This window comes from Lemur catta, chromosome 14 (assembly GCF_020740605.2).
Source record: "Lemur catta isolate mLemCat1 chromosome 14, mLemCat1.pri, whole genome shotgun sequence".
Taxonomy (NCBI): Eukaryota; Metazoa; Chordata; class Mammalia; order Primates; family Lemuridae; genus Lemur; species Lemur catta.
Genome location: NC_059141.1, coordinates 24,972,398 through 24,995,242, shown reverse-complemented (window position 1 = coordinate 24,995,242; position 22,845 = coordinate 24,972,398). Strand labels below are relative to the sequence as shown.

Genomic DNA, 22,845 nt, shown 5'->3' with positions numbered 1-22,845 from the left:
CCCAGCTTGCCTCCCTCCAAGCCTGTTAGGCTAACCTCAAATTTACAAAATTATGTACACAGAGCAGGAAATGCAAATGTTAAAGTGCTCATAATGTTGGGCCACATTTTTCATGTGATTCACATTAAAACATCTTATGTTAAAGCTGAACAAGTTGGAAAAACTACACTAATTATATACAATGTAAAAAAATTACAGAAATTTTGAATTTGTTGACTTTTATAGATTAAGTGTAGAACTTTAACAGAAATGTTTGCTGTTGATGGTTCTTTTATGTTAATCTTAACTTTGTTTTCTTTTATTTACATGAAATAAAGCGGCAAGGGAGAAAAAAAGAGAAAAAAATGCAAACAACTATCCACCTCTGCACCAAAATACCAGCAGAAAACCACAGTTATGCTGCCATCGAACAACAATATATTCTGTTTAGGAAACTCCCAGATCCCAGAAACAGCCATGTAACTCTAGACAATAATGAAATTATGTCCTGCACATGCTCAAAACCATCCTCCATAACTTCTAAGAACATTAATTTTTTTTTGCTTTCCTGAACTCTCTCAGGAGATTTTGTTCCTCAGAAAGGAGCTGTGAGTTTCAAGGAAGATGAAGACGGTGGTGATGGTGGGCACAAACATGTTATTAGGCCCTCCAGTTTCAGCTGCCATAAATTGGGAGACAGGAAAAAAGTGCTTGACCATTTCTCATCAAAGAAAGTAGAAAGTGGGCACTTTCTTCTCTCATGCATGATTCATGCAAAACACTCAGCCCTTTCTCTAATGACGGTAGCTGGGATCACTCTCAAGTTGTCATCAAGACATCAGTCATTTCTAAGCTTCTTAAGAGAAAAAATTTAATTTGCTCTTGAAATCATACAAGTGCATTCAATTTTACTTTGCAAACTTTCAAATGCTGAATGTCTCTTGCTTACTTTTTCCAAAATAAAATAAAATAAAAGGGTAAATACACCTACTAACAATAACTTGTACTGAAATCAAGTTTGAAAAGTGTTGCTTGCAAAGATCACCTGAGATGACAAAGTGGAACATATTGCCAGAAAATGAAAATGGGGATGACTTTGAATATCTGCATAAATCTCCCAGATGCTATCCAGTATGGTTTGTCCCTGAAATCAGAGTTCTGAGGGTGGTAAATATAATGATGGTTTCATAAGATCCTGGGTTCCAGTCACCTGTGAGGTTGCTATATTTTGTAATCTTAGAATCCAAACTCCCAAATGAATATAATCAACACTCCATATAATCTGAGGAATACGATCAAACAGACGTGCTCACTGCACAGAGTAAGCCTGAAAGTCAAACATCCATATTGAGGTAATACAGCTCTCAAAGGGATCAAATGACACCAGAGACAAATGTATCAAGTTGTTGTGGCAACTGATCCAAAGTGTGGTCCAGCTGTTCCCAGTCTGTTTTCCCAACATCAGAGGCTATTCACTCAAGGCAAACCATAAAAATACCTCCTTGCTCATAAAAAAAGACATTCCTTGTCTCGTATGCCAGATTGTTCATCTCCTCAGGCCCTGGTCTGCCTTTCTGCATTTGCTCTTGTCTTCTGCTCATCAGAGTAGAATTTTGGAAGAATCCTGCCAACAATTACACTTGGGTTCCCTAATTCAACAGAAAGGCAGGTTACCTCAGGAGAGCAGGGGAGCATGTGACTCATCCACTCACAGCCACACACAAACTCAATTATCATCTTCCCATCGCTCTTCTTTGGACCAGGTGTTTACATTCAGCCTGTCTGTGCAAATGCTTTCAAAGTGCATTCAAGTGGGAGCTGACCGATTTCTTTTATTTTTTCTATAAAATAAATCATAAAATATGCCCATTAAAATGAACTAGTGAGGGAAGTAGCGTAGTGGAAAGAGCATGGACTCTGCTGTGTGAACAGACCTCAGTTAAATCCTGGACAGCCACTGCTGGCTGTGAGTACTTACACAAGCTATGTGCTCTCTCTGAAGCATACTTTTCTCCTCTGAGGAAGATGATCTTAATGATATTTGTCTTGTTAGGGCAGTACTCTCAGAATTTAATGTGCATATGAAAGACATGGGGGTATTAAAATGCAGATTTCTACTCAGTAGATCTAGGTTGGGGCCCAAGATACTCCCTTTCTGGTAACTCCCAGGCGATGCTGATGCTGATGGTCTGGACCACACTTTAGTACCAAGGTAGTAGAGTCTTGCAAGGATTTAACTTTATGTAAAGAAGCTACAACAATATTTGGCACATGGAAAGCTTTCAGTTAATGTTAGTTCTTACATTTTATTTTCACCATCCTCACCCCCACACAATATATTACATAAAACACTAACGTGCATATAAGAATTTCTATTCTTCTGAAGATTTGCATTTTGAGACAGCAAAATAGAATTCCAATTACATAAATTTTCCCCATTTTTTTCTTGTAAAATGAAAAGGGAAATAGAAAGGGAAGATGGTTAGATTGGTTGGGAATATTGGAAAGTCCTCCCTAGAAGGTGGCTGTGGTTTGACAGTAGCAGCTTTTTCAGATAAGAGCCACTGAGGGCTTGATAAAAGCAACTGAGCACATGGGAACAGTAGTCACATCTTCTGTTTAGCTTTTAAAAAAATTCTTAGCATATTTTATACCTTTTTCATGGTTCTTGCCAAGGAAGAGAATTATTCAGAGATAATAATTATATTTTTTCATTTCAAAGTATTATGTGTAAAAGTAAAAAAATATATATGGAAGAAAATAGCAACTTCAAAAAGGTACCATTACATGAATGCGTGCTATGTGGATCATTTTTAAAGATTCTACAACATATTAAAAATTTAGAAATGTGACTTTCACAATAATGATAAACAAAAATTATCAAATACTTGCAATTGCAATGCTAAATGTTTTATGTGCATTATCTCATTTGTCCTCACAACAACCCTGTATAGTAGGAACTATTATGACACCAAAAAAACCCCCTCCCATCTTGGAACCTTCAATCTAGCTGCTCCTTCTGCCTGGAACATACTTTCCCAGGGTGTCTGCTTAGTTAACTCTTACTACTTGTACATCTTTGTTCAAATCTCACCTTCTAAAAGATCACTCTATTAACACTGCAGTCTGCCCTCTTCCCTTCAGCACCCCCTGTATTCCAACTTTTGACTTTCTAATATACTATGTAACTTACTTATCATACTTACTGTTTATTATCTTTCAACCCACCTGCACCCAATACCCCTAGAATGTAAGCCCTACAAGGGCAGGGATTTTTCTCTGTTTTATTCACTGACCTATCCCAAGCACTCAGAACAGTGCCTGGCACACAGTAGATGCTCAATTAATATTTTTTGAATGAATGAACACCTACCTTACAGATGTGAAAGCTGAGATTCAGTGCAGCTAAGTGACTTGTTCAAGATAAATAAATAAGTGTTGCAGCCAGGATTCAAAACCAGATTGTCTGACTCCAGACTAGTGCAATACTTGTTTAGCAGAGGAATAAGGAAAGTGAGGAGAAAGAATTTCTAAATTTAAGCTGTTATCCAGACCCTTTAATTTCCTATGAAGTTGCAGGATAGCTAGATTTGACCAACTAGCACCTTTCACCTGGGCTCCAGTGTGACTGAGACATGGACAATTGGGACCTGGTACAAAGGTAGAAGGAGTGTTACAAGGATTTCAAGCCTAATAAGCCTCTAAAAGCAGCCCTTTTAATATCCATACATTTAACAGATGCCCCTGTTATAATGTGTATAATGTTCATGGGAGATTTTAATGAATGGCTGATATCAGATATGTGCAAGGCCCTAGACCGGTGTTTCTCAAACTTTCCCTCCTTAGCAGGGGAGGCATTTGTGGACAGAGCTGGAGGTTGCTCAAACTCTCTTTCAGAATTTTAAACATTCATGCAGTCTTATGGCCCTCCAGCGTTATTCCTCATCTTCAAGTAAAATCCAGAAAGATGCAACTTTGTTAATCCCATGGCTTTGAATACTTGCTGGCCCAACATCTAAGTCTTCATGAAATATTGTTCTCTTTTGGGGAGTACAATCCCAGGCACTCCTGGAAAGAATCATTGCAATTTCTTAAGGCCACTATGTTACTCAGTGAACTAGAAGAAATCAATTAGCTCACGAGGCAGCATCTTTCTCCTTTGGCTAGTTGAAGACCTGCAGTGAACTAATTGGGCAAGAATCTGGAGGGAGAAAAAAAAGACTGAGATATTTGGTGCGGAATGTGGAGAAGAGGGTTCATGTGGTACACTCTCCACTGACTGAGGAGTCACTATGAGGGGTCCTCCTTGAGAAGTACACCATGAGACTCCACATTTATATCCAGAGCGTAGGCACAAGGGAGTTAGACAGAAGTGCAGAGCTCAATTTTAACTCCCCTGACTGTGTTGAACCTAGAGATAATGCCAATTTGAGCCTTCTTTGAGGTTTTGTGTATGTGTATATATTCTGAAATGAGAAGGGAGTACTGACCCTCTCTCATCTATATCAACAGCAGACACATGAGGTAGCTTCTCTGGGGTGACTGGGGTAAGGGGAGCCACTGACGGAGACTACACTGCTTCCAGAGTTAGGCTGAGAAGAGAGCTATTATATAAATACCACTTGTGCCAATGGTAAGGAGCCCACTGCCTGGGTCACAGATATCAATATACCTGATTGACAAAGTCATTGAGACACAATGAGGTGGTGAGCAGCTTGGCCAAGGTCATACAGACAGTAGGTCCTAATGGCTGGAACTCAAGTCTGTTAAACAGTAAAACGCATGGTTTGGGTCATTTCTGTAAGGAACTTAGCACAGAACTTGCCCGCCTAAAATGCTCAACTGAAATAAGATATATACATACACATATAGGAATGTGTGTGTATAGTCTTTCTTAAAACAAAGAACTCTTTGGTTCTTTAACCTGCTTTTAGAAAGTTGTCGCTTTCTCTCTCTCTTTTTTTGCAGCTAAACTCCATATGTCATTAATGGTTCCCTTCCCTCCCTGTCCTTTCCTTTTTAAATCCTCCATAGCAGACATTTGTCTAGGCATAGTACTCTCTGGGGCCCATGAGAATTTTCTTTCTATTATAGTCCTTACTTCCTTAACCAGGAGCATCTCTTCCTTTCTACCTTCCCTTTCAGAAGAAAGAGATAAGCACGGCTTGTAGAAATGGTCACTAATGGGAGAAACTTCTTGCTAACTAGAAGTGCACTAAGCTTCCCTGGGGGAGGGATCTTGCTTCTTTTTGCTCCCTTATCTATCTATAACATCTAACACAGCGCCTACACATAGTAGGTGTTCAGTAAATATCTTTTGATAAATTAATAAATAAAACACAATAGGGTCACCCCACAGAACCACCCAGTTTCCTCCTTTGGCAGAAAAGGCCATAGGCAAAAGCCTTGAAGCATCTGCAGAGTGCTATAAAAATGCTCAGAAATAGAATATGTGCTAAATATCTGTTTATTCTAGAGTAAGACACTTTCATAAATACAGAGAGATTGTGAGGGAATGTGAGGGATCATAGAAAGACAGAAGGAAACTCACATTTTGTGAGGGCTCAATATGCTCTGTGTACTAGGCCAAGTGCTTTTCATAACATATTACCTTATTTAGTCTTCACAATAGTTTTGTGAGGTGGGCATTAACCCTACTTTATTGATGGGAAAACTGAGCTCTTAAGGATTTATTTTTTCCCAACGTCACAAACCTACAATGGGTCAGAGGGATTCTGTCCAGGCCTGTTTGACTTCAAAGACCTTGTTGTTTCTACCAAACCATAATTTATAGTCCTGTAGGTCCTTTGCTTCCAAAATAGTGTTTTAAGTAAGTTTCAATACTCCTGTGAATCACTTACTTTGTTAAATCTTTTTTTCAACTTTTTTCTAAATAGCGTCCATGTTTTATTAGCAATTTCTTTTCTCTAAAATTGGTTATCTACGTGATGGATTTCTTCAGGTTTTCCTTTTAAGCAGAATCTTTGCTTAACAAGTCATTCCAATGTCCCTGGAAATGTTCATGAATTTCCAATAGATCCTATTGTCAGAGTCATTTTGCTTACACTTAAATTATTGTGGACAAATTCATAGTTGCTCTTGCAATGACTTTTTTTTAAATGTTTGCTTTTATGCTTTTAAATGTAGCTAAAAAATCTAAATTATAAAATTGATCTCTTAAAATTGATCTCCTTAAGCCTATAGCTATAGTATATGCACCATATTTTGTTTTTCTGCAACAGCAGAAGTGAAGAATGATATATATATATATGTGCAGACTAAGACCAGAGAGAGAAAAGTGCTGACTTTTATATAAGAGAAAAACTTATTGAAAACTAGATGACTTGAAGCTATGACTTTGACCACAAGAGACAGGAATTTTCTAAAGGTCAAGTCCCAGGACAATTTTCTTACATCTTTTCCCGCATCCACATGTCAGAAAAGAAGCTACTGAAGAAAGTTTTATGCCAAAAAATATGGTGATGGATGTATTTCTAGAAATCAGATCCAGGCAGTCATCTTCTGTGGCAGTGGTTCTCAAGCTTTAAAGTGTATCATAATCACCTGGAGGGCTTGTTAAAATGGACTGTTGAGTCCCATTCTCACAGGTTCTGATTCAGCAGGTCTTGGATGGGGCCTGAAAATCTGCATTTCTCATACATTCCCTGGTGATGCTGATGTTGCAGGTCTAGAAACCACACTTTGAGTGTGCTCCAGGGAGTTTAAGTACCCAGGGGTTACTGTGCTGAATCAGGAGGCTCCAGGGCAGTAGTAGTTCAGAATCACCGAATGAATTTCCTAAAAATACTGATGTCTGGGCCACATAGCCAGAGGGTCTTTTTTTATCCTTTTGGTATCTGGTGGGGCCTAGGTGTTGTGAGCACCAAGGTTTGGCTAACTTGGTATATTAATAATAGATTCATATTTTTTGGAAATTAAAAATTTTTATTTGCCTTATTAAAAATAACCCTAGAGAGGGAAAAAAAAAAACACAGACAGTAGGGTTTTAGTTTAAGTATGGTGGTTTAAATACAGGCATTAACTAAAGCTCCCTCCCTAAACCCCACTAAAACAACAGTAATGGAATGCAAAAAAAATCCATTTACCTACAAGGTCTAAGAGAATAGAGAACAGGGCAAGAAGAAAACAGCAATAAAAATGTTGATATTAGAAAATGGAAGGAAGAGTGGTAACTGCCTTAGCTGGCTAAAGAAAGCTGAATTCTACTCCTGTGGTGAGGGAAGTCTAAAAGCAGGCAGCTTCTTTCTGCAGAATCCCAGGATGTCTCAGGAGTTGGAAAGACCAGGTGGCTTTGAGAATGAGGGGATGGGTGGATTCAAACAGGAGAATTGAGAAGGAATTAGACCATCAGATTCCCACCTTCTCCCCACATTAGCAGTTTTCAGGGTGTGGTGCAGGGACTCTTGAGAGGTCCCAAAATATGTTCAGGAATCCTTGAGCTCAAAACTATTTTAATAATGATATTAAGACATTATTGGCCTGTTTCACCCTCCTAGCATTTTCCAGAGTCTATATGACATGTGACAATGTCATTGCTCTGATAATTAATGGAATATATGCTGGTATAGTCTTGTTTTCTAGACTTTTCTAAGGTGTAGTTTTGGGGTATGTTTTCAAAAATCAACTCAGTTTGTTGTCAATACTTTCTATTGTAACTTTATAAGCTATTTTTTAATACCTTTTATATAACCTGTGTAACCTCATAATCATCCAATCAGTTATTATTTTGAAATCCTAATGTTTTCCCTGTGCCTACATGGAAATAAGAACACCTGCTTATTTTGTTTTGAAATAACATTTTAAAATTATTTTGAAAACTAATTTTTGAATTTAGAAAAGCATCTTAGAGGGTAAGATATTATACTGCACTGACTGGAAAAGTACACAAAGTAGCTGAGAGATTAATAGAGCTTTGTACAGTTGACATTGCTAAATGCCCATTGGATGAAAAGCCAGTGAAAGAAATCACAGCCATGGCACTTCCCAACAATACAGTAACTTTTTAAAGATTTAGTTGCAAACAATAAGACAAAGTTAATATCTTGTTAGTAAAAGTGTACTTTTGCCTTAAAAATGGATAAATCTATAGACATAGCTTTTTTCTTTTATCTATCCAGTAATCAGCACCAATTAATCATCAATGATGTTTTATGTGAATGCTTGGCAATAAATACAAGTGATGATGAAATATAAAGTGTTATTTATTTGACTCTCATGGCTTGTACTAGAAAAATTATGTTGACATTTGGATTGATTGTCTAAAGCAACAGTGTGTAAAACTGCTGGTACCTTAGCACAAATCAAGTCAGAAGCACCAAACTGTACTGGTGGTCACTGTCACACACTTGCAATTAAACAAAAATGTTACTTTCACTTAAGAATGTCCTTGACAAAGTAATTAAAATTAATTTTATTAAACTTCAACCCTTGAGTACACATTTAAAAAATATTCTGTATAACAAAATGGGAAATATACATACTTTGCTCCATAACAAAGTATGAGGGCTGTCTTGACAAGCACTTGTGTGATTGAGTTGCGAACTGAATTGGTCACTTTCTAAATGGAACAAAACTTCAAAAAAAAAAAAAAAACTTCAAATTAATGAGGCTTTATTAATAAAGACAGCAGTGTACAGTATTTTCTTTTTTTCCCATCCCCCCACAAGGAAATATTCATACTGCAAATGAGGAAAATGCAGATACTCTAGGATTTTATGGTTCTGAAATGAGCTGTATATTGTTTTCCAAATCTAATTGAATCCATAATAAATAAAAATACTTCCAATAAAATATTTTTAAATTTAAAAAAAAAAACTTCAAAAAACAACTGCCAGACAAATTATTTAGAGTTGGGTATTTGGAAGGCATTTTCTCAAAAATGATAAAAGTGAGCTTGTCACATCAAGGAAAATATCTGACAAAACTTGTGGCTGATTATAAAGTTGGAGCTGTTAGGTGAAAATTAAAATTTTAGAAAATTCATATCTACCACCATTAAGATTGTCAGCTTCTCAAAACGTAGACTTCTGACTAAATCAGTGGTTATATTAGCAAATGTGATTTTAAAAATTTTGTAATAAAATGTGTCAACATTTGGAAGATCTGTATAACTCATAACTCAGTTATACAATATTTGCCAAATGATCAGTTCATGATGTTGTAAAATCAGGCATGGGTGAAAGGTCTATTCCAAGTACAAGACCAATGGAGTTTTAACACATCGCAGTATGAGAAGTTCATTCATATGGCTTCATATTCCACATTATAACTAACCTTTTTGTTTCATCTTTACATGTTGCTATTGTTTTATTGTTTCAAACACCTGCCCCAGGTATTCCATGTAGTAGTCAGCTCCACTGTAATTCAAGACCTATCCCAAATCCTTGTAAAACTTAACTCTTACTTGAGTGGTTTATACACAAAAAAGGAGTGAGAAGGAATTGAGTGAGAGGGAATGAAGCTATTCTATAGGGTTTTATTTTTGTATAAATTTAAGGGGTACAATTGCAATTTTGTTATATGGATAATGGTGAAGTCTGGGATTTTAGTATATTGAAACTATCACTGTTGAATTTTGTTGTAGTTTATGAGAACAACCACAATTATCTGAAAAAGGATATTCAAATACTCCTTTTTCTAGCTACATCTTACTATTAATATACGGCCAAATTTTCTTCATATTCTTAAACCAAAACAACATATTTTCATCAGATATGGGAATCCATATGTCTTTAATTAAGTCAGATATTAAAGAGATTTGCAAGCATATAAAATAATGTCACTCATCTAACTAATTTTTCTGGTTTTGGAAAATACCCTTTTTATAAATGTATGTTCTTTATGTAATACGTTTATTGTTTTTAAATAAATAAGTAAATAATTTAAAATTTTTTTAAAATTCTAATACAGATGTTCCTTGACTTACAATGGGGCTAAGTCCTGATAAATCCATTGTAAGTTGAAAATATCCTAAGTTGAAAATTAATCTAATAAACCTAACCTACTGCATAGTTTAACCTAGCCTAACTCAAACATATTCAGAACACTTACATTAACCTACAGTTGGGCAAAATTATTTGGCTACATAGTACACTGTAGGGTATTGGTTGTTTACCCTCGTGATCGCGGGGCTGACAGGGAGCTGCAGCTCTTTGTCTCTGCGCAGCATAATGAGAGAGTATCGTACTGCATGTCACTAGCTCAGGAAAAGATCAAAATTCAAAGTACAGTTCCTACTGAATGCATATTGCTTTCGTACCATGGTAAAGTCAAAAAATTGTAACTCAAACCGTCTTAAGTCAGGGACCATCTGTATAGTACCTATAAACATGATCCACATAAAAGTGATTTGAAGTCCTCAATATTTTTCAAGAATGAAAAGGGTCTGAAGACAAAAAAGTTGGAGAACCACTGCCCTACATAGTTGGGAAACTGCTTATTTCCAGGAAAGCAGAGCACTAGAGGTTGCATTATAGTTAGTTCCAGAAAGAGAGAGCACAAAAGATGGAAAGAAGGACACTATCAAAGAAGAAACATTTGGGAAAATTTCCCTAAACTGAAGGGCATGACTTTCAGATTGAGAGGATCTACCCCATACCTAGTGAACAGAATAAAAAGAGAACCACATGAAGGATCACTGGGGACTGGGAGAAGATCTTAAAAGTATCAAAAAAGAAAAAAAGTAGGGCCAATAAAAATATTGGAAATTTCTCAATAGTTGCAAGGAAAGCTAGAATAAAATGGAACACAAGCATCAAAATCTAAGGGAAATCTATGTGCATCCAAAATATAAATCAAACTCTAATACAAGGTCTCAACATGTTGACCTCTCATTTATCTTTTCTCAGGAAGTTGCTGGAAGAAATCCTCCACCAAACAAGGGAGTAAACCTCAAAAAAGGGCACGAATCCAGCAAATAAGAGAGTCAGAAGGAATCCCCAGGATGATGGTGAATGGCAATCCCAGGACAACAGCTGTTCAGGAAACACAGAGATGAACCGTCCAGATGGGAACAGAAGGAGGGATGGCTCCAGGAGCAGATCTCCAAGGAGAAGATGAAACTGATGGTTACCTGGGGTGTCTGTGTATAGAGAGAAGAGATTTACTACCCTGATACAGTTTAGAGATGAATTAGGAAAGACTTATAGGAAGCTAAACAAATGAAAAAAGAGACAGTTATTCACTCCAGGGGAAACAAAAAGTTGTGAAAGAAAGAAAATGTAATCATAGCACACCACATGTCTCTGCTGTGAATCATATTTACATAGTAATAAAAATATAAACACTGAATTCTGACCTAACCAATACTTAAGATATAAAATATTAGAGGATGAAGAAAGATAAATAAGTATGCTTGGATGTATGAGGGGCTAGGGAGGTATGAGAGCTAAATTCTCATCTTCCATAGTAGGAAATTAGTAGATGTTTAATTTGGAAAAAAATCAAGAAATAGCAGAATCAGATTGTTGTTTAGAAACATGGAAACAAATGTCAGAAGAAGTGGCTAAAACTGTGAATACTGCTTGTGGAGTGGGGAGGTTGGGGGTGGGAAGGGTGGAGCTGGGCACTGATGATATTTTTATTATAAACATAAATGCATTACATGCTTATTACAAAAAATTTGGAAACCACAGAAACTAAAAATGAGAAAAAAGATTCCCTATATTCCCTACATCCAAGGATTAACACTATTAACAAAAGCATTTTCCCACTTATGTTTCTCATACATATTTTCACAAGAATATATTATTTCATAGTAAATAAGATTATTTTTGTTTAGTTGTAACAGTTTAGGCTTTTCCCCAATAATTTATTAGGAATATTTTCACACCTAGAGAAAAGGGGAAAGAATTGTACAGTGAACACCATATATCTATCACCCAGGTTCTACATTTAACATTTTACTATTTTTTCACACATCTATCAGTTTACCCCTCTATCCATCCATTGATCCATTTTATGCTTTGAGGCATTTCAAAATAAGTTGCAAACTTTGGTACTCTCCATCCTGAACACATCATCAGGCATACCATTAACTAGAATTCAAAATCTGCTTATGGTTCTTTTTCTTAAGTATATTTTATATACAATGAGATGCATAAATCTTAAGCACATCATTTGATAAATGCATACTCCTGTGTTACCCAAATCCCCATCAAGATGTAGAATATTACAGTAACTCTGAAAAATTCCCTCATTCCCTTTCCCTCTCAATCCACTTGCCCACCCCCCACACCCACAGAGGCAATGTACTGAATTTTAAAATCTGTTCCCAAACTCCATACAATTGAAATAATAAAATGTGTTTTTTTGGTATAAGGCTTTTTTCCACTCAGCATAATGGTTTTGAGATTCATCCATGTTTTGGCATATACCATCAGTTTTTTTCTTAATCTTGTTGAGTAGTATTCCATTGTATGAATATACAACTATTTGTTTATCCATTCTTTTTTGTTGAACAACTGGGATGTTACTAATTTTTGCCTATTAACAATAAAACTCCTATAAGCATTCCTGTAAAAGTTTTTCGTGGCATGTTTTAATTTTCTTTGGGTAAATATCTAGCAGTGGAATTGCTTTGTCATAGGATAGGTATATATTTAGTTATATAAGAAACTTCCAGATTTTCCAAAATGAACCAGATATACATAGGGATATTAATTTTTAATCTTATGTTATTTTTCTAAGTTGTATTTTCAAGGAATTTGTTTAATTTTATTGTCAAATTTGTTGGCATAAATTTGTTCATAATATTCCCTTATAGTACTTTGGAATGTCTGTGGAATCTATAGTGAGAATCCCTTCATTCTTGATAGTAGAAATTGTGTGATTTCTTTCTCATTCTCTCTTTCTTCACGCCCCTCTTCCCCCATGCCTCCTTTCTCTAGGTAGAGGTTTTTCAAAGGTTTTTCAAATTTGTTGATCTATTCAACGAAACACTTTGGTTTTATAAATTTTCTCTACCATTTTTGTAATTTCTGTTTTATTGATTTCTGCATTTATCTTTATTATTTCTCTCATTTTACTTAGTTTGGGTTTAATCTGCTCTTTTATAACTTCTTCAGATAGAAATAGAGATCATTAATTTTAAATGTTCTTTTCTAATATAAGCATATTAAACTGTAATTTTCCCTCTAATCTCTGCTTTTGCTAAGTTCTACAAATTTTGATATAATGTATTTTCATAATCATTTCAAAATATTTTCTACATTCCCTTATGATTTCTTCTTTGATCTATAGATTATTTTAAAGTATGTTATTTAATTTCCAAATATTTACAAGTTTTATATATATTTTTGCTGCTAATACTAACAATCTTTGTCATCAAAAAATACACTCTGCATGATTTCAATCCTTTCAAATTTATTGAGACTTGTTTTACAGCTGAGCATATGGTCTATCTTGTTTAATGTTCCATGTACACTTGAAAACAATATGTGTTCAACTGTATTCTATAAATGTCAATTAGGTCAAGCTGTTTGACAGTGTTATTCAAATCTTCTATAGCCTTACTGTTTTTATTTTAATCTAGTTCTATTAATTACTGAAAAAGGTGTTTTTAAAGCTCCAACTATAATAGTGAACTTATCTATTTCTTTCTGCTTTGGTTTTGTTAGTTTTTATCCTTGTGTGTTTCTTTTTTCTTTTGTTTGGTGAGACAGAATCTTGCTCTGTTGCCCAGACTGGAGTGCAGTGGCATGATTACAGCTCACTGTGATCACAGATCACTGTGAACTTCCGAAATCCCAGGCTCAAGTGATCCTCCTAGTTCAGCCTCCCAAATAGCTGGGACTACAGGCGAGCACCACAGCACCTGGCTAATTTTTTTTTTAACTGTTTATAGGGATGGGGTCTTGCTATCTTGCCCAGGCTGGCCTCAAGCTCCTGGGTTCAAGTGATCATCCCACCTCAGCCTCCCAAAGTGCTGAGATTACGGGCATGAGCCACTACGTCTGGCCCCTTGCATATTTTGAATCTCTATTATTAGGTCCTGTATTAGTTTTCTATTACTGCTCTAAACAAATTATCACAAACAGTAGCTTAAAACAATCCAAATGTATTATTTTACAGTTCTATAGGTTAGAAATCAATGAGGGTCTCACTGGTCTAAAATCAAAGTCTTGAGAGGCCTATCTTCCTTCTGGAGGTGTTGAGAAAGAATCCATTTTCTTGCCTTTTCTAGCTTATATAGGCTGCCCGCAATCCTTGGCTAATGGACCTCTTCCTCCGTCTTCAAATTCAGTAATGGCAGGTCAAATTCTGCTTACATCATGTCACTCTAACCTCCTCTTCTGTAGTTAAATCTTCCTATGCCTCTTCTTTTCTGCCTCTCTCTTTGACACCTGTGGCTCCATCTGGATAATCCAGGATAAGTGCCCTACTTTAAGGTCAGATGACTAGCAACCTTAATTCCATCTGCAACCTTAAATCCCCTTTGCCATGCTATGTAACATATTTTCAGGTTCTGAAGATTAGGATGCAGACATGTTTGGTGGGGAAACCATTATTTTGCCTATCTCAGGTGCATACATTTATGATTATTATGTCTTCCTGATGAACTGACCCTTTTATCACTAGGAATAGTCTCTTTTTCTCTCATAATACTCCTTTTTTGATGTTTACTTTGTCTAATATCAATATAGTCTCATAAATGTGGCATATGTATACCATGGAGTTCTACTCAGTCATCAGCTTTTTGTGATAACTGCTAGCATGGTATATAATTCCTACCCTTTTATTTTCACTCTATCTTTGTCTTTATATTTAAAGTGCATAGGCAGAGTATAGTTGAATCTTCTATAGCATCCACTCTGATAATTCTTGCCTTTTAATAACATTCTTTTTTTTTTTTTTCTTTTTTGAGACAGAGTCTCACTTTGTTGCCTGGGCTAGAGTGAGTGCCGTGGCATCAGCCTAGATCACAGCAACCTCAAACTCCTGGGCTTAAGCGATCCTACTGCCTCAGCCTCCCGAGTAACTGGGACTACAGGCATGTGCCACCATGTCCGGCTAATTTTTTCTATATATACTTTTAGTTGTCTGTATAATTTCTATTTTTAGTAGAGACGGGGTCTCGCTCAGGCTGGTCTCGAACTCCTGACCTCGAGCGATCCGCCCGCCTTGGCCTCCCAGAGGGCTAGGATTACAGGCGTGAGCCACCGCGCCCGGCCATTAATAACATTCTTTAGAATATTTACACTTAATGTAATTATTGATGTGGTTGTTAGGTCTACCGTTTTGCTATTGGATTTCTATTTTTCCCATTTTTTCCCTCTGTTCCTCCTTTCCTGCTTTTTAAAAAAAAGTTAATTCAATATATCTTAGCATTACATTTTAATTCCAACATGGCTTTTTAGCTAAACCTTTAGTCATTATTTTTTAAGTGATTGCTCTAGGAACATAATTTTCACCTTACTTATCACAGTCTTCTTAGAGTAAATACTGCACTACGTCGAGTAAAAGAACTTTGCAACAGTATAATTCCATTTACCGCCTCCTCCCTTCCTCATCCTTTGTGGTATTATTGCCATATATTTTTATATCTATATTGTTATAAATACCATAATACAATTTACATTTTTGGACTAGAGTCATTATTTTTTAAATAAATTAAGAAAAAACTAGTCTTTTATATTTAGCCACAAATGTACCATTTCCAATGCTCTTCATTATATTTTGAGATCCAACTTTCCTTCCAGTGCTATTGCATTTCCGTCTGAAGAACTTCCTCTATTTTTTGTAGCACAGATCTACTGGCTTTGATTTATCAAAAACATCTTTGTTTTACTTTCATTTCTGAAGAATATTTTTCTGGATATAGAATTCTGGCTTGACTTTATTTTTCTTCAACACTTTAAAGATGTTGTTCTGTTGTCTTCTGTCTTCCATTGTTTCTGATGTCAAATTAGCCATCATTTGTGTTGGCTAATATGTAAAAGTGTTATTTTTGTCTGAATGACTTGAAGATTTTTCTCCTTATTTTTTGCCCAGATTTTATCATTGCTATCTATAGAGGGTTATTCTGATATAAGCTACTCTACTTGTAATTATAACTTCATCTCCCTAATTCTTGCTAAGTTTTCTACATGGGTTGGTGGGCAGGACCAATGATTGCCATATATCTTGGTCTCAAAATATAGCAAATCCAAGAATATCCTTCCAAGTCAAAATAGTCCAACCACAGAGATGTTTATTCATGACTTCACACTCAGAATTCTGGTTGTTCTAGCTCCAAGATCAATATCCCAATATTGAATTGGTTCTTTTGGCCATCTATATATCCATATAGTGACAAATGACAAATTCTATGTTAGTTCTTTTTTCCCTAACAATGACTCTTGGTATCTTTACATTATTAAGAAATCTTCACCTCAACATCTCTCAGGGTTGAAGAAACGTGGCATTTGGCTTTAATTTTCACTGAGTCCTCCTGGCCAGGGTTTCCTAGGATTCTTCCTTGACTTTTCCAAGTCTTGACTGAAAACTATGGCTGGAAGGGATAAATCGTAGATTCCAGGTGCTACTTGTCTGAAATGAGTGCTGATCCTGGAGCCAAAGGAAACACAACCCCTTGCCTGCTTTGGGGGGTATTTTTGGAGTAGTTGCAAACATTTGATATTTATCTTGAGACATGGCCAATATTTTTCAGTAGCCAGTAAACAAAATGTATTTATTTAAAAATGTATTTTTCCATTATTAAAAAAACAAAAAACCACTCACTTCATTCCATTTGTGCCAGGGAGAGTGCTAGAACAGAAAAGAAAAACTTTCTCTGCTACCTCCCTGTAAGCTGTAATAATTGAAGCCATACATTCTTAGCCAATAATTTTCTGACACTGACCTCATTATCTCTCCCTAAAAATCCTATAAATGCTTCAAGGTTCAGCCTTTATGCTACATTATCCAAATAGCCTTTTTAGTGAGGACGTTTAACAGGATTTCAGGAAAGTGACATTAACAGTTAAGACAACAGCCCGTGGAGTGAGACAGACACAACTTCAAGTCCAAAATTTGCCACTTTCTATGTAATCTTTGGTTTTTCTACAACTTCCTCTAAGTTGTAGGAAAACAGAGATAAATATAGTCCGTACCTCATTTGGTGGTTGTGAGGATCAGATATGGTAAAGTATCTAAAGTTTGAGAACAGTTCTTGAAGCATAGTTATTATTTGTACTGTCATTGTTGTCATTGTTATTTTTCCCCATAGTAAATGCCTAATAAACAGTTGTCGAAATAAGCATTTGCTAAATTGATTAACTGCCATTCTGGTGAAAGAGAAAAAAAAATTATAAAGAAAAAATAATTATAAGTTATTATAAGTGCTATGAAAAAACAAAGAGCTAATAAAAACAATGAAATGGGGAACGTGTTTTGGATAGGAGCACCAGGAAAGGCCTCTGTGAGGAGATGACATGTAAGGTGAGACTTAAAAGATGAGAAGGAGCCAAGTACCTAAAGAGGAAGGAGAACAGCATTTCAGGCAGAAGGAAGAACATATACAAAGATCCTGAGACAGATTCGCACATGAACCTACAAAGAACTGAAAGACTACCGGTGTGCTGGGACAGAATGAGTACGGGCAGAGTGGCACCAGATGAGATCAGAGGTAGCAGAGGCCAAATACAAAAGGCCAGAGTGGAGAGTTTGGCTTTTGGTCTACGTGTAAAAGGAAAACACTGTGGGGTTTTAAGCAAGGAAATGACAAGATCCTCAGATTTACTCAATCTATGACTAACAAATAAACTGAAGAAAGATAAAAGCTTTTGAAAATACCTGGAACTTGTTGTTTAGAGAAACTAAGAGTATAAATGTGAACTAAAATATTTCCCATTATGATTGAAGTTATTGATTGCCAACAAACCAAAAACTCTTTGGGGATATTTAATAGAGTTCATCCCCTTTTTTTCCCCTTCACACCTGTCACAAATCTGCAATAGATAATGTGACCCACTTTAGGCAGAAGACAGACAAGAGGAGCACATGCGCTAGGCTAGAAGGTTCGAGACACTGAGAAAGGGGGCCATAGTCCAGGCCTATGAGGGCCCAGAATGGGAGCACAAATGTCTAAGCGGTGGGCACCACACTAGATGAAAGAAGATTCGGAAGATGTTGTGGGATAGATTTCTTGTAGCAAAGCAGAGCAGCGTTCCAGTATAGAATTAGTGAGAGACATTGTTACATGCTGGACATTTTGGCACAAATACCATAAGAAGACTTAAAGAATATTTAAATTTACATATTAGATAATTATCTTTTTTCAAGCTATTCTTGGGGTAACAGGTCTTTGTTGTTGTAAGCTTCTTACTGGAAAGTTGGAGTTTATGCCCTCTCTTCAAGCTGCTTCATTTTATTGATATTCTTTTTTTTTTAATCTGCTTCATATTAGTGACTCACTTGGCACTAATTAAGACCACTGCCATTAATATAACAAAGTGTTTCTATTTTCACTTGATATATTGAGCAATTAAAATCATTTCCTCTCTTAAACAAGAAAATTTATTCCCAAAGGAAAAGCCTATGGGGCAACGGAGGCAGGCTTAGATCCCCATGACCAGTTCACTGGTGACAGATTAATTTAAAAGTGTACCTAGTAGCCAACCTCTCCAAATTGTGTCAGTGTTTTGTTTTGCTTTCCTGAAAACAACAAAATAATAGTACTATGAGATAGCAATAAGAACTGCTGTGAAGTTAATTTTAAATTTTTTCTTGGAGGATGAAGGATAGCTTATTAAATGTCAGTTATGAATTTGGTGACAACTAATTATCTTTTATTTCACAGCAGCTGATAATAAGTCAGAGCAAAAATGGTGAATACCTACTGTTGCCAGGTAACTGCATCCACAGTGCTTCCTGCTACCTTCATGAATCTGTAAGGAATAGAAAAAAAAGATATTGCAACTTCAAGTAAACCACACCCCCAAGGTTAAAATAAGATAAATTGAACCAATCCCTAAGCAGCTATGTTTTCTGAGAGGACCGACAGCCACAAATATGGCCTATCCATACCTACTGGAGGTCAAATTGTAAAGAAGGTGAAGGTAACTATACTTTCAGCTCCCCACATGTCCCTCACCATCTGGAAATCAAGACCCCAATAAGGCATTCTGTCTACGTCTGTCTTCCCAAGCCCATGCCTGATGGCTCTCACATCAATTTCCTTATAATCAAAACTTACCTGTCCCATTTCCTATTATCTAAGGACTCTGATATCTACTAGGAAACAAATAAACAGAAACATTTCCCAAGGATGACAGCACAATAGATGCCTTTGAAAAACCACAGGCTTTCCTGGAAAGAACATAGGAAAACCAAATTTATTTATGTAAGTACAAAGCGCTACCAAATATGCCCCAATGAAGGGCTGCCACACCTGGCTGAGTATAGAAACCTGAGCACCACAAGAGAAATCTATCTACTTCTGGAGCAACTAAGTATAGAACTGAATGTCATCTGACAAGCATGCTCAGCTCAAAAAGGAAACCAGACCTGGTTCTGTGCAGTTAAGCACACATCCAAGCCTTGTTAGCAATTCCCCACCCCCTTGTGTTCCTGGAGGTTCCAGAAAAACCAAAGGGCTAGGAGGATGCATATAGAGACTCACAGATGCCACAGGGTATCATAAATCACATGTCTATGAATAACTCAATCATCCCCCTACCTCCTCCTCATGCACGTGTGCTGAGGCCATATGCTATCTTGGCTACTACTACTATTGGAGAGAGTTGCCACCCAGGTGCAGGAAGTCAAAAGGAACATCTCAGTTCTTCAAGATATTCCTTCTATCCCTGAGACCCTGGAGGGGAAATTTTCTTCAGAGCAAAGCAATATTTAATAGTACTTCATAAGTGAAGAACTCTTCCACCAGGGAGGAAGACAGTGTTTTGTCTAGAAGGCTCTATCCCTGTTCTATCGCAGTGTAATGCTGCCAGGCAGATGCATGGGCAAAGAGGTTGGTTGCTGTGTGCTGCCCAAACAGGCTCTGCTGTGCTGTGATGGCAAAAGAAGACTGAGAGTTTCTTTGCAGAGAGGATGAGAGAAGCATAGGACTGGATACCAGAACTCTTGGTTAGCATCAAAGTGAAGTTTATAAAAGAAGAAGAAAAGAAGGGGAAGGAGAAGAGAGGACTGGGAAGATGAAAGGCAAAGAGAGAAGGAGAAAAAGGAAAAGGAGGAGGAGGAGAAGGGAGCTGCAGTGGCCTTGGCTTGACTCTTGTCTGCATGGTTTTACCTTTTTTTTTTTTCTCCCTCCAGTGCCATTCAACAGTCCTCAAGCAAGAACATGGAAAATGGAGCATGGGGGAGATCCAAGAATGGAATTGGTTTGACAGGCTGGGCCAAAATATTAATATGGGTTGGAGGGAATATAACATTTACTGAGTACTTACTGAGTACAAGCCATTCACATGTGCTATTTCTTATAATTCTCAAAATTACTTTGTTTGGTGAGGTGTATATTATTGATCCCATTATATAGATTACTAGCTTCCCTACTGGATAGAGAAGTAATAACTCCAGACACCCCAAACAGCCAAGTTTATGGGGTCACACCACCCACCCTCACCGCACTCCTTGGGAAACAGGTACCATCTGCTTTTGAAAACCACGGATTTCTCTTTCTCTTTACCTTGTCTCCTTTCCCCAGCCCAGAAAAATCTCTTTTGAGTTTGGGAGAGTAGCTCTACTCTTCTCGCTATTTCTGGCCCTCTGTCTCTAGGAATTCTCTTTTGGAATTCAAAAGCCAGAAAGGCTTATGCACTATTTTCCTTTTCCATCATGCCATGGTGCTACCCCTAAGCCAATAAGCACACAACCAGCTATCTGCTTGAATAGAGAGAAGGAAACTGGAAAAATACAAGGAGAAAGAAAACAGATTATTATCTAAAATACTATCCCTGCCACATATGTACTCTAAACAATGGAGTCTGTTGATGATAATCTTAGAAGTAGGATCACCCAAAAATAAAGAGGGGGAGATGAAATTTTATACCTTCTCCCCAAGATATTTGAAAAATTAGAAAATCTAGATAATATTAAATACAAGCATCTAACCATAATAAGGCCAGGTACAGTGGCTCATGCCTATAATCTCAGCACTTTAGGAGGACAAGGCAGGAGGATAGCTTGCGCCCAATAGTTTAAGACCAGCCTGGAAAACATAGTGAGACCCTGTCTTTATAAAAAATTAAAAAATTAGCTGGGTGTGCTGGCGTGTGCCTGTAGTCCCAGTTACTTAAGGGGACGAGGCAGGAGGATCTCTTGAGTCCAGCAGTTCAAGATTACAGTGAGCTATCATCTGGCCACTGCACTCCAGCCTGGGCAAAAGAGCAACACCCTGTTTCTAAAAAAATTAAAATAACCATTGTGAAAATAACTGACATTTACAGAGCTTTCTCATTATAAATTGCTTTTCAGTTTCTTGTATGTATAATTTCCCATAATCCTCAAAACAACCCAGTTAGGTGGATATTCCTATATTATAGTGGAGGAAGCTGAGTTATGTGACTTGTTCAAATTCATAGAGCTAGTGTGAACTAAACCCAGGTTCTCTGTTTCCAAATCATACCCTCTTTCTAGTATCCTATGCTGCCTCCATGCTGTTTTTACTGAGGCTGAGAAGTATAGTACAACTCGAAGATGCAAGAAATTACTTGAATTTTTGCATTGAGAAAACACTGCTATATTAATCAGTAAAAGGAAAAAGCCTAAGTACCTTCTTTGTTAGCTTTATCTCACAGACTTGAGCACTTCCGTGCTTATTTGTAAGGCAATATGCTGGATGCAGGTATCAAAAGGTGATTGACACAGGGCCTCTGCTATGAGACAACCACAATGAAGCCCAAGAGATAGACAGGTAGACAATTAGCTACCAAAATTTCTGTATGCTGTGCTACTGGTACAAAGTAACTGCTGTAAAATTGTAGTCAACAGAGTAGTTAGGTCTACCTTCCATGGTGTTAGAAGAAGGAATATGGGTTGAGAAAATCTTCCCATTGTACAGGACATTTAATCTGACACTGAAAGAAGGATAGGATTTTACCATGCGGAGCAGTCTAGGCAAAGAACAGGATGAGCAAAGCAAGGAAGAGTCAAGTGAGTTGCATTCTCAGGAGTCCAGTAGGGCTAGATGTCAGGGAACACGTAAGGGAAGGGCAGGAGGTCAGGCTGGTGAGATCACTACAGGCTGCTCTGTGATGTTAACAAGTCTGGCCTTTACCTGTAACGAGGTACAAGTCCAGGTTCTATTTACCTTTGTATGACTAACATCTAATGTACTACTGTAAAATATAGCTAGTTTGTCTTCCATATGTGCTTGTTGGATTTATTCTGTGTTTAAACATAAGCAAGGGAGTTTTAGGATCAGATTTGAGTTTTAGGAATATCACTCTGGCTATGGTTAAGAGGAAAGGTACTAGTGTAGATAAACTGGCAAGAGATTACTACAGACAGAGGGGAGTCTTTGAAATGGGGGAATGAAAAAACATATTTTAGAAACACCATTGGTGTGCTCAAGAGGAAGAGAGGATGCCAAAGTTTTATTTTATCTTATTTTATTTTATTTTTTATTTTTTTTATTTCAGGATATTATGAGGTTATAAATGTTTAGGTTACATTTTATGTCTTTGCCTCACCCAAGGGAGGATTAGAGGCACACCCTTTCCCTCTACAATGCTCACCCTGTCCATTAGTTGTGAGTTTACCCCCCACAACTCCCTAATCCCTGGAGAATATTACTACCATGTGAGCACCATAGTGTTGATCAGTTAGTGCCAATTTGATGGCCAGTACATGTGGAGGCTATTCCTCCAATCTTGTGATACCTCACTGTGGATAATGGGTGCAAGCTCA

The 22,845-nt window shown here is 36.9% G+C and overlaps 1 protein-coding gene across 1 annotated transcript in view; it reads right to left on the bottom strand.

Moving 5' to 3' along the window:
- Nucleotides 1–22,845, bottom strand: part of HPSE2 (heparanase 2 (inactive)) — an 85,735-nt gene that overhangs the window by 45,775 nt on the left and 17,115 nt on the right. The window contains exon 2 of the mRNA XM_045567906.1: nt 18,819–18,866. Coding sequence (XP_045423862.1) covers nt 18,819–18,866 — 48 coding nt within the window. The remainder of the gene's footprint in view (nt 1–18,818; nt 18,867–22,845) is intronic.